At 39.9% G+C, this 17084-nt stretch overlaps 1 protein-coding gene across 1 annotated transcript in view; it reads right to left on the reverse strand.

Annotated features, from left to right (window-relative positions):
- MICAL2 (microtubule associated monooxygenase, calponin and LIM domain containing 2) overlaps positions 1-17084 on the reverse strand; it is a 215152-nt gene that overhangs the window by 9430 nt on the left and 188638 nt on the right. Inside the window, exon 35 of the mRNA XM_060303498.2 lies at positions 1865-1964. Within this exon, the coding sequence (XP_060159481.1) occupies positions 1865-1964 (100 nt within the window). The remainder of the gene's footprint in view (positions 1-1864; positions 1965-17084) is intronic.

Below are 17084 nucleotides of genomic sequence, written 5' to 3' on the forward strand. Positions count from 1 at the left end.
GTAATAATAAAAGTAATTGCTACAGATGAGCCCTTCTTCCCCATTCCTGGCATTTCCTTCATGTCAGTGGAGCTCAAGGAGTATAATTCCTGGCTTCTTCTCTCCACTTTCATGCTTATGCTCACTCTCACCCCAGGGAAGGTGAATTTGGGAAGAACAGACTAGGGGAACTCAGCTCACACCCTTTCTCCCTGGGGATCAGCCTGCCTGCAGCAAACATGTGTTCTCTGTTACTCTGAGCCTTGCTATGGGTCTAGGGCAAGATTTCTCAATCTTGACACTACTGACATTTTGGGCTGGGTAATGCTTTGTTGGTGAGGGAAGCAGGGTGCCCTGTGCGTTGTAGAATGTTCAGTAGCACCCTTGGCCTCTCCGCACTAGATATCACTAGCACCTCCCAGTTGCGATAGACAAAAATGTCTTCAGACATTGCCAAATATCCCTGGAAGGAGGAAGTGAGATGGAAATTGCCCCCAGGTGAGACCCACTGGTCTAGGGTAAAAGCCTTACCCCTAAGAAGCAAGTGATTCGCTACCTTTTGTGACAGATGAGTGTGTCTAATTCTGGGGTTGGGTAGTATAGTAAGTTGCATGGTGAACTCCCAAAAGATATGTCCACATCCTAACCCCTGGAACCTTTGAAAGTGACCTTATTTGAAAAAGGGTCTTTGTGGATGTAATTAAGTTAAGAACCTTGAGATAAGAATATCGTGGATTATGCCAGTGGGCTCTAAACCCAGCGACAAGTGTCCTTACAAGAGACAGAAGAGAAGACATGGACACACAGAGAAAGAAGGCTGCATGAAGACGGAGGGAGAGATTGGAGTGATGCGGTCACAAGCCAAGGGATGCCTGGAGACACCTGACGCTGGAAGAGGCAAGGAAGAATTCTCCCCCAGAGGCCGCGAAGGGAGCATGGCCTTCCTGACACCTCGATTTCAGACTGTCTTCCAGAACTGAGAGAGAATACATTTCTCTTATTGTAAGCCACCCCGTTTGTGATAATATATGAGTCCAGCCCTAGGAAATGAATATAGTTAGCAAGCCCACTTGGGCTCTCATATTTAGCCGAGCTAGCCATAATCAGTAATAAACACTTTATTTTGATATTCTGGGTCAACTATTGACCCAATTGTCTTATTTCTCACCCGGCTCAGAACCCAGGCAGAGAAGAGGAAAAGAATTTTATTAGACCCCTTCAAAGACTCCCAAAATTAACTCTCAAGGTTGGGGTGAAAATGAAATAAGACAGCGTAAGTGAAAGCACCCAGTACAACTTGTGGTGCTTAGTCAGTTTATATTAAATGTTACTTCCTTTCCCTCCAGAATGGTGACAGGTAGAATGACCTTCAACATTTTCAGAGTACGGGAAGATCCATCTCTACTTTCCGATCTCCCAGCCAGACTGCAACCTCTCATTCAGAGGACAGCCAGACCGATCTCCACCTTCAATCCATTAAAGCCACAAGGAAGTGGTCAGGCGATTTCAGCAAGCCCTTCCCATGATTCACACACAGAAGCCAGACACATGCTTCCCCACTGCAGGTGTGTGACTGCAAGTGGGTCCCCCCTGGTGTGGGGGACAGGGATGGATTGAAAGTGTCTTATCCAAATGCCCTCCAGCTCCAGACCCATTACCTGAAATCATTTTAGCCATAGGACTCCACAGCAGAGAACAGACAATTGGAGATTCTCTGCACTAATGCCAGCATGATATGCAAGACATCAAATGTCAATTTGTCTCAATCACAATTCTGTATGCACAAGAAGAAAAAATCCTGAGACGTCAACCCAGGAGGGTGGGCCACCCCACTCCCGCCCTCTTTGCTTTTAGGCCTCGCTGTTATCTGTGTTGCCTTACTTACATGATCAGTAACTCCGACTCATATCGCATTAATTTATTCTTCTCCAGAACCAGCTTAAACCATTCCTGCAAAAGCTGTGCTTCATCCTGTGTGCCTGAATCTGCTTAAGAAATCAACGGCAAATGGGTTAGATTGGCATTTCTCTTCCCATGATCAAACTGCTTTGGAGCTACTTCAGGGGGCCATGTTTGTAGCAAAAAGGGCTCTGCAGGCGCAGCCCGCTGACGGCTTGTTGATGCCTCGAGATCATGGACATGACAAATAAAACCCACCTGTGCGTGCTCTGGGGGAGGTCCTCCTGGACATGTAGGGCATGAATACTTCAGCTCCATGAGCCATATACCCTTGACAACGGCCTGCCACTAATGATCCCTCTCCTGCCTACCTGTATGTCCTCCATAAAACTTCTATGCAGGGCTTCCCTGGTGGCGCAGTGGTTGAGAATCTGCCTGCCAGTGCAGGGGACACGGGTTAGATCCCTGGTCCAGGAAGATCCCACAGGCCACGGAGTAGCTAAGCCCGTGAGCCACAACGACTGAGCCTGTGCTCTAGAGCCACGAGCCACAACTACTGAGCCTATGAGCCACAGCTACTGAAGGCCATGCAGCACCTAGAGCCCATTCTCCACAACAAGAGAAGCCACCACAATGAGAAGCCCGCGAACCTCAACGAAGAATAGCCCCCGCTCACTGCAACCAGAGAGAGCCCACGTGCAGCAACGAAGACTCAACGCAGCCAGAAACAATAAATAAAATAAAATAAAATAATTTATTTAAAGAAAAAAAAAACTTCTACACATTTGTGCATCACATCCTCCATCACAGAAAACCCTAGTAACCCTGATGGTTACTATCTCCTCCTCTTCTTCTGAATCAAATGCCTACTGAGTGTCCAGGTAGGGTGTGGCTCCCTTTATGGGGCAGGGAAGCTCACACTTCATTTAGTCGCAGAGGAGCAGTAATTGGCATTTTGAATTTTTGCACAAAGCCAAATGATGGGGGAGAAAAAGGTATTAGCTTTGAATCTCATAGGGAAAAAGTTATATCTGTTCACTCTTATAACTTAGATTATGACCTTTCTTCCTTTATTAAACAGAAGAATAACCATGAGAAGATTGACCCTGCTTTTAGATATTCAGTGTTAGATGCTAAATGTTTAGATAATAAAATGCTAAAATCTGGGCATGTTTGAGAAGCAGCAACATGGGGTGGCTTTCTAGTATTTCACCCTGAAATGGCAACACAGGCTGTGTTGCAGAGTTCATGGCCATTCTCGAAGGATTTATCCTGCAGGGTCCCGTAGGTGGAGAGGGAAACAGGGCAGACAGAAGATGTGACCTTGGGCAAGTAGTTTAACCTCTCAAGGGCTCTGCTTCTTCATGGGGTAAACTGAACAAGAAGACACACAAGTAATAGAATAATAATAATGAGCTGCTGTTTATAATTCAGGGTTACGTGCCAGTCGATGGGCTAAGTACCTTATATTCAACTCCTCACAACAAACTCACCAGTAGGTTCTCTTATTATCAAGTGGTTTCTTCAACCACTTGATGGCTGAAGAAACAGAGGTTTAAAAGATTAGAATAACTTGCCCAAGCTCACATTTAGTAAGTAGCAGAGCTAGGGCTTGAGTTCAAGGAAGCCTTATCCTAAGCCCATACTCTTCACTGCTTGTATACTCCTCCCCTATCCTCATCCCTCCCTCCCTCCCTTAGGCCTGTAAGGTAAATAACGCCCCTAGCACATTGCCTTGCACACAGCAAAGTCATCCATAAAAATGAGTACCCTTTCTCCCTGACTCCTTGAACACCCTTTTATTGATATGGAAACTGGGGTCCAGAGCAATTGATATGAAATGTCACAAATTATATATTTAGTTAATGTGCAAACGGATGCTACAATGCAGAACTTCTGATGAATTCATTCATCCATTCATCCATCCATTCAATAACACCTATTTATGGAACAGATGTCAGGTATTGCCTTAGGTACTGGGGATACAGTGATAGATAATGCCACGTATCACAAGAATTCTGGAGATAGTAAGGCATAGTTCCTGCTGAAAAGGGTATTATTGTTAGATAATCTTTTGGATCAGATGGACCAACAAGCTAAAATAAAGTAGAATATTAGAAAACTGTCACAACAACAAAGCAGCAAAAAAGGACTGGGAATACAGAGAAGGGAGGCTTTTCCTGGTCAGGGAGTGAGGGTGGGCTTCCCCGGAGGAGGCGATGTTTGAACTGGGACATTGAAGAATGGATAACACTTTAAGAGGAAATAATGAGGGTGGGAGAGGATATTCCAAGAAGAGGGAACAATATGATCAAAGACTAGGGGATAGGATAGAAGATGGTGGAGAGAGAGATCAGGAAGGCCTAAGGGGACATGGAGGGGAGGATGATGAGACCTTTGAGGGTATGAAAATCTACATATAATAGAGGCCCCTTAGCCATGCTAAGGCTCTTGTACTTAATGCTGTAGATACAAAGGGACACTGAAGGTGGTTGAGTAGGAGAATGATACCTGGAGTTTCATGCAGGAGGGATTAAAAGGGGGAGAGAGATAAATAAGATGTTGCAGAGCACCAAGTTGAGCTTCCTGTGCTTTATAGCTTGTTCCCACTAGCTATCTATTTTACGAATGGCAGTGTATGTATGTCCATCCTAATCTCCCAATTCGTCCCACCCTCCCCTTCCCCCTCTGTGTCCACATGTCCATTCTCTACCGTCTACGCCTCTATTCCTGCCCTGCAAATAGGTTCATCTGTACCATTTTTCTAAATTCCACATATATGTGTTAATATACGATATTTGTTTTTCTCTTTCTGGCTTACTTCACTCTGTATGACAGACTCTAGGTCCATCCACATCTCTACAAATGACCCAGTTTCATTCCTTTTTATGGCTGAGTAACATTCCATTGTATATATTTACCACATCTTCTTCATCCATTCATCTGTTGTTGGACATTTAGGTTGTTTCCATGTCCTGGCTATTGTAAATAGTGCTGCAATGAATATTGGGGTATATGTATTCTTTTGAATTATGGTTTTCTCAGGGTATATGCCCAGTAGTAGTATTGCTGGGTCATATGTTAGTTCTATTTTTAGTTTTTTAAGGAACCTCCATACTGTTCTCCATGGTGGCTGTATCAATTTACATTCCCACCAACAGTGCGAAAAGGTTCCCTTCTCTCCATACCCTCTCCAGCATTTATTGTGTGCAGATTTTTTGATGATGGCCATTCTGACTGGTGTGAGGTGATACCTCATTGTAGGTTTGATTTGCATTTCTCTAATAATTAGTGATGTTGAGCAGCTTTTCTTATGCCTCTTGGCCATCTGTACATCTTCTTTGGAGAAATGTCTATTTAGGTCTTCTGCCCATTTTTAAATTGGGTTGTTTGTTTTTTTAATATTGAACTCCATGAGCCATTTGTATATTTTGGAGATTAGTTCTTTGTCTGTTGCTTCGTTTGCAAATATTTTCTCCCATTCTGAAGGTTGTCTTTTCATCTTGTTTATGGTTTCCTTTCCTGTGCAAAGTTTATTTCATTAGGTCCCATTTGTTCATTTTTGTTTTTATTTTCATTTTTCTAGGAGGTGGGTCAAAAAAGATCTTGCTGTGGTTTATGTCAAAGAATGTTTTTCCTTGTTTTCCTCTAAGAGTTTTATAGTGTCTGGTCTTACATTTAGGTCTCTAATCCATTTTGAGTTTATTTTTGTGTATGGTGTTAGGGAGTGTTCTAATTTCATTCTTTTACATGTAGCTGTCCAGTTTTCCCAGCACCACTTATTGAAGAGGCTGTCTTTTCTCCATTGTAAGTTCTTGCCTCCTTATAGATAGCCAGTGGGAATAAGCTATAAAGCACAGGAAGCTCAGCTTGGTGCTCTGTGATGATCTAGATGGGTAGGATGGTGGGGTGGGGTGGGAGGGAGGTCCAAGAGGGAGGGGATATATGTATACATATAGCTGATTCACTTCATTGTACAGCAGAAACTAACACAACATTGTAAAGCAATTATACTCCAATAAAAAAAAGAAAGAAAGAAGATGTTATTCTTTCTTAGGTTTCTTGAATGAATGACTGGATGGATGAATGGACTAACTTATAAACCTGTTGAGTACCACCATCTTCTGAGCATTGTTTGTGGTGCTGAGGGACAGGGATGAATAAGCACTGGTTCCAGCTGTTCAGGAAACTGGGAGCTTGCAGTCCAGTAGGAAAACCAACACTGCACAGGAAAATAGGATACAATGTGCCCCCTGCCATGCAACACAGGAGGGAAGCAATTCATTTTGTGTGGAGGAAGTGCGGAAACCTCAGAGAGGAGACAGTAGGTGAGCTCAGCTTAAGTGGATGAGAGAGGCAGGAGGAGGTGAAGAACAAGGCATTCCAGGGCATAGTTGCTGAATGAAAGAATGAAGTATATAGACTGGAGATCATATATAACATAGAAATTAAGAGCCTATACTTTAAACTCAGGCTTGGGATCAAAATTCCATTCTCTGACCTATCACTGTGTGGGCTTAAGCTCTTAATAGCCTCCCTGAGCCTCAGTCTCCTCATTTGTTATAAAGATGCAGTGGAGGGCTTCCCTGGTGGCGCAGTGGTTGAGAGCCCGCCTGCCGATGCAGGGGACACAGGTTCGTGCCCCGGTCTGGGAAGATCCCACATGCCACGGAGCGGCTGGGCCCATGAGACATGGCCGCTGAGCCTGCACGTCCAGAGCCTGTGCTCCGCAACAGGAGAGGCCACAACAGTGAGAGGCCCGCGTACCGCAAAAAAAAAAAAAAAAAAACTGCAATGGGATCGCACACACAAAGACCTTAGCCCAGCCCTGCCACTTAGTTTAAGCTCAATAAATGGTAACAGTCATTATTCAAATCATATACATGATGGGAGAACACTTAGGGGTCATCTCTCCCAGTCATGGAGGCACATAGGAATTCCCTCTACCTCCCTCCCACCCCAGATTCTACTATAATTCTCCAAGGATGGTAGAATTCCCCGCTGTCCAAGAAGCCCACTGCAGGGCTGTGTACTCTTAAGTATTGAAAACTTCTTTCTTTTGATCTTTGACGGGTTGGCTGCAAGCCAGTGAGTCCAATTGTGCCCTCTCCAGGAAACTAGAGAACAGGAAACTACATTTTTATGAAAGACATTCAGATATTTGAAGGCAGGTCTCATGATACACTGAAGTGTTCTTATTTCGTCAGTACCTCCAGGTCATCTATCATTTTGTCATAAAAGAGCTACCCACTCTGTTTGCCCTCTAATTTCCCAGGACACATCTTAAGGAGAGTCCAGAATCAAACAACCCAGAGCGGAGAGACACCCTTGCACCTTCACCCTGTGCCCTGGGATTGCAGAAGTCCTTTCAGCAGCAGTGTCTTCACCTGGCTCTTCCTAACTTGCAGTGGAATCTGGTCTTTCCACAGCAGGGGTGGTGAAGTCTGAGGACTTTATGTTCTACTTGTGCAACTGATCTTTTTCTAGACCTAATTCAAGACTTTATGTGTGTCTTGTTAATGATCATCTTGTTTATTTTGTTCCATCAAGGAGAAATCTTTGGGATGTTTTCTCCATCTGACACATTTCTCCTAGATTCGGGATTTCTGTGGAATTGATAAAAAAGGGCATCCTGTACCTTTACGCTATATTGAAAAACAAAACGTCAGATAGGACTAGACCAAGAACAGAGCCATCTAGCCCATTAGAGACCTTTGGGTGAGCCTGTTCTATAAACTTTAAATGCATGGCACCCAACTGGTACCATCCAGTCCACATTTCTGTATCTTGTCCACTAGGCTCTTATAAGAAACTTTAATAACAAAATAATTTCCTGAAACCAAGCTTCACAAAGCCTGCTTTGTCCATTGGCATGACAAACTTCACACCACCACCCAGAAAAGGAAATGACATTTGTTTTCCAAAGCTTCTAAGTAAACACCAGTGATTCCTTAGTAATCTCTAAATTTCTTTCTCAATATTCACAATTTCTTTAACAATCCTTTCTAGAATTTTGACAAGGATCAGGACTCATGTTTCTTTCTCATATGAAAGTAGAAAATGTACTCATCACTAGTTTTTTGGTCCAGGAATTCTTCCTGAGTCTTCAAAGGCTGAGGTATATCTGCAACTTATTTCAACACCAGGGGGTTAACTCAGTCAATCAACAAATTCTGATTTAGTAAGGCCACATCAAAGACACTACTCTCTGTATGTACGTATCATCTTTCACCCGGGCTCAGAAACCTGAATTCATTGCTCTCCCATTTTTCTCACCTATCCAGATTCAATTTCCTCATCTAGATATTTGCTTAACGTTTCTAGATTGAGGACCATTTTCCTTGATTAAGAAAACAAAAGTGGAGAGTAGAAAACCCTGCCTCTCCCCAATCATGTAATATTACACCATCTGCTTCAGTGCTGGGTCTATCCTTGCCTTGTTTTTAATCCAAAAGAAACAGCACTGTTTTGCCGTCTTTAGAGTACTTTTTGTTGTTGCTTTTCAGACTCAGCCTCTTTGCTACATTATACCTACAGGTTCAAGCCAGACTTTTATCCTGCCTTGCATGTCCCTTCTTCAATCTTTCTTGTGTGTCCTTCTAAAATCTGGTCCCTCAGAGAGTTCCCTGTGCAGCCTCATTGATTTGTATTGATGCTGTACTCAACAAACACAGGTTGAACTGAATCAATCAATTTAATTTACTTTTTTGAGCGGAATAATTTTCAACTTTATAGCCTACAGTTTATTTTTTAGACTCTTCCTTTCCTCAGTAGTCAAAATCACTTTTGGGGATCTCTGAACATGGAATCAAGTGCAGATTTCTAGGGAATCTGCTTTCCCAAAGCATTGGATGCAGGCAGCTTGTGCCTATCCCAGGCTTGCCTTGCTCTCAACCTCAGCAATGTACTGAGATTTCCATCACCTCACTGCTACCCACCAGAGAGCTTCCTTGCAGGTCCTACTGAAGTCTCAAGCAGCATTGCCCCTCACCGCAGATGCAGCAGAGTGTAGTGGCAGTGGGCATGGCCTTTGAGATCGATCAGACCTTCTCTCCCACTTACAAATGTGTGACCTTGATCAAGTAACCTCACATCTCTCTGCCTCAGTCTCCTCTCTTGAAAAATGGGGGTGATCATAGTCGCTGCCTCCTAAATCGGTTATGAAGATTAAATGAGATGATGCATGCAAAATGCTGAGCATGGTGCCTGGTACATAGTGAACATTCAATAAACTGTACCATTGTCATTACCACGCTGTTGTTTCTTCCAGTGTCAAGTTCTATAGTTCCATGTGGAGTATTTGCTGTATATCTTTAAACCTCAACTAGAGTGTAATCCCCGACTTGATTACATGTGGCTAAACTTTATCTGGTAACTTCACTTGAGATTAATAAAAGCTCTTAAATAATTATATATATTTTTTGTCTCCATGTAAACGGAAGGGTCATATGGCTGGCTGGATCGTCAGCACTTGCTTGGGAAGAAGACTAGAGACTCTGTGCCTACACAGACTGTGTACTCAACCATGTCTCCAGCTGGTCCCATGGTTGCTGGTGAGCTGCAAGCCCTTCTAGGGCAGGGATGTGACTGCTACATCTGGGAACCAGGATGCAGCTAGAATGGCACGGCCAGAAAGCGAGCAGCCTCTGGCTGTGAATAGAATAGCCCAGTTACCTAACCCTCGCTGCCACCCCTGCTTGTGACCACAGTCGACTGGTTCTTCCTTTGCTCCTGTGTCCTCACATCATGTTCTTTCCTAGGCAAAATGCAAGGATTCCACTTGCTTAAGTGAAATAAAGTAGTCAAAACTCAACACAAAACAACTTGTTAGGGCTTCCCTGGTGGCGCAGTGGTTGGGAGTCCACCTGCCGATGCAGGGGACACGGGTTCGTGCCCCGGTCCGGGAAGATCCCACATGCCGCGGAGCAGCTGGGCCCGTGAGCCATGGCCGCTGAGCCTGTGTGTGCGGAGCCTGTGCTCCGCAACGGAAGAGGCCACAACAGTGAGAGGCCCACGTACCGCAAACAAACAAACAAAAAACTTTTTATAAATGGAGTCATGTAAATCAACCCACTTGTCCCTAAGTGAGCTCTCAAAAAAGCAAAGCAAACGTTGTCACTCCCTACTGAAATTCTTCTATAACCCCCATAATCAAGTTCAAATCACCTAGCCTGACAGCACTTAGTCCCTGCTTACATTAGAGGGAATGGCACTTAATGGTCCATAACTTTGTTCTCAATGGCCAATAACAGACTAAATGAACAATCCGTTCTTTAAAGTCGTGGCTTTTTAACCATTTCCTTTTGTCGGTAACGCTGAATGCTTCTCTGATTGTGTATTGGTGTGTTGTTTTTCCATGTTGGGTCTTGTGTTGCTTTCTGGTTCACAACTATCTAATTCTTTAGACATGATTTCCTGCCCCCGTAGAATCTATGAGAAGTCCTAATTTGGTTTTTGCTGCAATTCTCTCAATGCCCTCAACACCCTCAGTGATGTTCTGGAGCATGAACCGGCAGTAGAGTGATTACAGCCAGGATCCTCAGTAGCAGTGTGCAAGCATCTGCCTCAGACTGGTTGGGTTTCAGCCCCTGCCTCTTGTTCTCTGGCCTCTGGTCGGCTCTTAGATCCTGTGCTCATCCACGGGCCTATTTCATTTAAATCTCTAGCCAGGCCTTCTGTACCCAGTGCTCTGGGTACGTTGACTTCCCACAGGCTCCTTACACATGATGGTGATAATTTAGAAAGCTGCACTGGGGGTCTGGCCTGATTCAGTCTTGGCAAAGCCAGGATGCTGGAAGGTAGCTCATGACCCCATTCTGGGAGCCAGAGGCTGCAGCTGAAAAACAAAAATTCTAGTCCTTTCTTTATTAAACAGCTTTTTGTTTTGTTTTGCTTTTAGCTACATATCTATTCATCATAAAGTTTTTCTTGCTTTGAATTTTATTGAAATGATATCATACTATATGTGGTCTCTGCAACTTGCTCGTTTTAAATTCTTTCTATATGTTTCTAAAATGCCTCTATGCTGCTCATTCATTTTCACTGCTGTATATGTAATATTCAGTTGTGTGTGCCACAGTTAACTGTTCTACAATTTATCCATTTTCCTGTTAATGGATATCTAGGTTGTTCTTAGCGGTTTGCTACTATGAATGATGCTGCTATGAACATTCTTGTATATGTCTTCTGATCCTTGTGGGCAAGAGTTTCTCTGGAATATATACTTAGGAATGAAATTCTTGAGCAGTAGGTATGCGAACGTTCAGCTTTACAGCATAAAGCCAAATTGTTTTCCAAAGAGCTGTGGCTGTTTACACTCCCACTAACATTGAATAAGAGCTCCCTTTGTTCCTCACCCTTGCCAAATACTTAGTATTAGATTTTATAAGTTTTGGTAATTTTTAAAATAGTTTCTCACTGTAGTCTTAATTTGCATTTTCCTAATTACTAATGAGTATTCTTCTGTGAAATGTATATTTATGCCATTTGTCTATTTTTATATGGAGTTATTTGCCTGTCTCATTGATCTTTAAGAATTCTTTACATATTCTGGAATACTGAAAATTTGTTATATTTGTTGCAAATATATTTTCCAAATTAGTGGCTCTTCTTTTTTGGTTATATTTGTTGCGAATGTATTTTCCAAATTAGTGGCTTATCTTTTCCTTTCCTTTATGGGGTCTATAGACTACCAAATTGAGGTCAAAAAGATTCTTAACTTTTCAAGTGCCATTTTCACATTAAAGTCTTTAATTTTTATGACATTGATTACATTTGTTGCAAATATATTTTCCAAATTATATGGTTAATGATAAGGTTCAATTTTATTTCTTTCCTATATGGAAAACCAGTTGTCCCAGAATCACCTACTTTCTGTGAACTGCAGTGATACTGCTGGCTTATATCAAGTTTTCATATATATAAAATTATGTTTGGGTTTTTGTTTGTTTTTTAACGTTTTGGCCACGCCATGCAGCATGCTGTACCTTAGTTCCCTGACCAGGGATCGAATCCGCGCCCCCTGCAGTGGAAGTGTGGAGTCCCAACCACTGGACCACAAGGGGAGTCTCATGTTTGGGTGTTTTGGTGGCTTTCAGTAAAGTATTAAAGTTGGCTCCATAAAGGTTGTGCACATTTTTTTTGTTAGATTTATTCCTAGGCACCTTCTGTTTTTATGCTAATGTAAGCAATATCTTCTTTGTTATATCATTTTTTAGAAACCAATGCTGAGATATGGAAATGCAATTGATTTTTCTACTTTGATCTTATTTCCAATTACATGATATAGGCTCTTATTATTTTAAAAAATTATCTGTACATTCCTTTGGATTTCCATGTGGTTAATTCTATCATCTGGAAATGACAAAAGTTTGTTTCTTCCTTTCCAAACCTTGTGCCATTTTATCCTTTTCTTACTGTACTGGGTAGGGTCTCCTGTGCAATACTGAATAGAAGAGGTGATGGCAGGCATCCTCTTTTTTCACAGATTTTAAAAGAAATGCTTCTGATATTTTACCATTAAACAATGGTATTTGCTACAGGGTTTTGGAAGATATCCTTCAAATTAAGAAAGTTCTGACCCAGCAATTTTACTTCTGGGTATTTATCCTAAGAACACAAAAACACCAAATTGAAAAGATATATGCAGCCTTATGTTCATTGCTTCATTATTTACAATAGACAAGATATGGAAACAACCTAAGTGTCCACTAATAGATGAATGCATAAAGAAAATGTGGTATATGTACACAATGGAATATTACTTGGCCAAAAGAAGAATGAAATCCTGCTGTTTGTGACAACACGGATAGACCTGGAAGGTATTATGCTAAGTGAAATAAGATCACACAGAGAAGGATAAACACCATATGATTTCACTCATATGTGGAATTTAAAAAAAAAAAGAACAAACAAAATAAAACAAAAACAAGGTCATAGATACAGAGATCAGAGTAGCGTTTTCTGAGAGGAAGGGGTTAGGGGGTGGGTGAAATGGGTGAAGGGAATCAACTGTATGGTGATGGGTGGTAACTAGACTTGTGGTGGTAACAACTCTATAGTGTATACAGATATCAAATATAATGCTGTACATCAAAACTTATATAATAAAAAAAAATTAAGCTTCAAGAAGGCAAAATAAAAAGTTCTTTTTTTGGTAAGAGTTTTTATCCTAAATGAGTGTTGAATTTTGTCAAATGATATTTTCTTCTTCTATTGAAAAGCCCACGTGGTTTTCCCTTTTAGTTTGTTAACATGATGATTGTTAAGTCACCCTTAGATTGCCAAATTTTAAAATTAATTGGATTAAATATTCATTATATTCTTTTATCTTTTTGAATCTTTGTTATATCTGTGGTTGTGTCTGCCCTTTTCATTCCTAATTTATTTCTTCTCTCTTACTTTAAAAAACCAATTTAAGAGGATAGGCTTTAGTCTTTTATTAACTTTTCCAGTGAACCAACATTTGGCTTGCTTGATCCTCTCTGTTTTATCTTTATTCTCTATTTTATTTATATCTGCTCATATATTTATTATCTTCTTTCTTTAGGTTTATTTTGTTTTTCATTTTCTAAATGAAGTTGGACACTAAGCTCATTAATTTTAAGCCTTTCTTCTTTCCTAATAACAGTATTTAAGGCGATACCTCTAAGGTCCATTTTCACTGCATCTCATGAGTTTTGATCTATGGTTTTCCTTTTCATATTTAGTACATTTTAAATTTCCAAGTATTTTTTAAAATATCAATTTGATGTTTTTTTGATCCATGAGAAATGTATATTTTTACTTTCCAAATGCATGGTTTTAAAAAATACATTTTGGTTACTGATTTCTAAGTTAATTACATTGTAGTATAGAATGTGGCCTGTATAATATGGCTTCTCTGAGATTTACTTTATGAACTAATATGGTCAAGTTTTGTAAATCATCATGTAAACTTGAAAAAAATATACATTCTCTAATTTGGGGGTGCATGTCCATTAAATTAAAGTTATTAAGTGCAATGTTCAAATTTATAGTAATGTTTCGTTTGACTCTCATTAATTGAGAGATGTACTAAAATCTCCTGCCATGATAGTAGAAATTTCTCCCTGACGTTTTATCATTTTTTTGTTTTATGTATTTTGAGCCTATTACGGTTAATACATACAACATTTAAAACTGTCATATCCTCTTGGTGAGTTGATCATTTTAAAATTATGTAGTGACCCTGTTTATTGTTAATCATGATTTTGGTATTAAAGGTATATGCTTTTAATTACCCTAGCTTTATTTTGCTAGTATATACTTGCCAATTTTTTTTGTTTTTACTTTAAACCTTGTATTTAGTTATGTTGTATATGTGCCTGCTAAATAGCATATAATTGGGTATTGTTGTTTGTTAACTTTCACTACTATTATTGAGATATTTAGATTTGTTTCTACCATCTTTCTTTGTCCTTTTTATCTTTTTTAAAATGCTTTTAAACTTCTATTTAGAATTGAGTGGGGGGCTTTGTTTGGTTGATTATTTTTTCTTATTTTTTCTCCCTTTGTTTTCCCTAGCTGATTTTTTTTTTTTTTTTTTTTTTTTGCGGTACATGGGCCTCTCACTGTTGTGGCCTCTCCCATTGCGGAGCACCGGCTCCAGATGCGCAGGCTCAGCAGCCATGGCTCACGGGCCCAGCCGCTCTGCGGCATGTGGGATCCTCCCGGACCGGGGCACGAACCCGTGTCCCCTGCATCGGCTGGCGGACTCTCAACCACTGCGCCACCAGGGAAGCCCTCCCTAGCTGATTTGAAGTTATACATTTTTTTTCTATTCTTTTCATAATTACACTTAAATTTTAAATAGGTAATTTTTAATACCCTAACAAAGTCAACTTAATCAGTGTTTTAGACTCCTTTTAGACAACATTAGGACCCTGGAACACTTCACTTCTAATCATTCAACTCCCAACTTATGTCCATTTTAGTCTGGTATTTTAGTTCTATCTTTGAAAAAAACCCATATTATTTTATACTGACAATGTTTATTTGTTTTACTTACATGTCTATTATTTTTTGCATTCACCATTTCTTCTTGACTATTTCAGATTGTCCTCCTACGTTTATCTATTTTTTTCCCTTTAAGTATATTTGCTAGAATTTTGTTTGTAGATAGTTAAATCTTTTTTTTAAACTGAATGTTTCTTTATTGTGCACTTGCTCTCTAAATGTAGTTTTTCTGGGTGTACTGTTCTAGCTTGAAGGTTTTTTTTTTTTCAGCCTTTTGAAATTATTATTCCACTGTCTTCTAACATCCATTATTGCTGTTAAGAGAGCTGTTAGTAAAAATTTTGTTCCTTTTTTAAGTGAATTATTTTTTCTCTTTATCCATTTTAATATCTGTCTTTGGTATCCTACATTTTCACATCATTGTACCTAGGTAAGTGTGGATTATTTTAAATTTATCCTGATTTCTCTATCTCGGGCTCCATGTATCTGTAGATTTATGCCTTTCATCCACTTTGGAAAAAATAAAGCTAGCACTTATAAACCATGGATTTGGTGCCAGACCCTGTTCTAAATGCTTTGCTCAGTACCACAACCATTATCTCAACCATTATCTCTTCAAATAATACTCAACCTTAATTTTCTCTATTCTCTCCTTCTGAGACTTCAATTAAACATATACCAGACCTTCTCATTCTATCCTCTATGTCTATAAGCTACTCTTTCCTTCTTTCCATCTCCTTCTATTCATGTGCTATTTTACGGTTGATTTCTTGAGATACATTGTCCAATTCACTAATTCTCTCTTCTGCTGTGTCTAAGCTACTGTTTAGTGTATTCGCTGAAGTTTTAGCTTCAATGAATATAGTTTTCAGTTCTAAACTCTCTATTTATTTGATTGTTTTTTTAAAATAAATCTCCGATCATTAGTTTTTATTTGAAAAAATTTAAATCTAAAGGATTAAGCATAATATTTAGTTGTTTCTTTAGTCTCTTTTCATCTAGAACAGTTCCCTAGATTCCTCCTTCCCTTTTTTTTAAATGACATTGACTTTTCTCACTTATTTTGCAGATTGTCTCTCAATTTGAATTTGCCTGATTGTATTTTTATGGTTAAATTCAAGGTAAGCGTTTCTGGCTGAGGTGCTGCATAAGTGAACATGTATCTTTCTTAGTACATCACAGCAGGAAGCTCATGATGTTAGTTTGATTATGGTTATGATTGGTTAAGGTTAAGGTGGTGTTGCCTGTTCACTTTTATTTTTCTGCTTGCTAATTTTTGTATGTAATCTTCTATTTCTTTAAATGTTTCCCACAGAGACATAGTATATTCTGTATTTGATAATTATAGTTGAAGTTCTTGGCCATTTAAATTTGTTGATTTTGCTTGAACCTCATTCTTAGTGGCTCACTTCCTTGTGTTTTGGGTGATTTTTAAAATTATTATTATAAGCTCATGGTTTACTGAACTTAATCTGTCTGAATCCTGAGAGCCTAAACTGAGGCATGGTTTCTTCCATATAGGATCTATAATTGGTTTTGGAGTGCTAGAGACCTGGCTTAATATGGGAATCTCAAGGTTAGCTCCCCTACTTTTTGTTAGACCCAAGGCAGCACTGGATTTCTGTTTTTGTGTTTGCTTCCCTCCTGGAACATGTAGGCTTCAGCATACCTTCTTTTCTCTCTTTTGGCCCTGAGAGATTTCTCTCACTTACTTAAGAGCCTAGCAATGTTTTCAAAAGTATCTTGTTGCAGTGAATGGGCTTTTATAGTATTTAGTCCACCATTCCACTGCTCCACACTTCTTAGGAATCACATTCTGTATCCTTGGATGAGGTGGCCAGTTGGGTTGGGTATTTAGTTTAAAATATTTTTTTCAGGTAAAATTATTACGACAGTGTTTTTTAAAACCGAGGGTTGCAAAATTAATTTTATGGGTCACAACAAGCACTAAAAATGTGACAGAATAGAAAGTAGTAGTCTTTTATATGTAGCAAAATTCAATATTATCTCTTGAAACATTTTATTCAATTATATATTTATATGTACTAACTTGTGATATAAAACATATTTCTTGCTGCTGTCATGGGAATTTTTTTGTGTAAAGCAATTGTCTAGGGCACATAGCTTTGAAGCCTCAATGACCCTAGAATCCATGCAATGGAGAGAGGACCCAAGGCTTCTTCAGGAAGAGAATCTTAGTCTCACCCTCACTGGGCCCATCTCTGTTATAA

Source organism: Globicephala melas, chromosome 8 (assembly GCF_963455315.2).
Source record: "Globicephala melas chromosome 8, mGloMel1.2, whole genome shotgun sequence".
NCBI lineage: Eukaryota > Metazoa > Chordata > Mammalia > Artiodactyla > Delphinidae > Globicephala > Globicephala melas.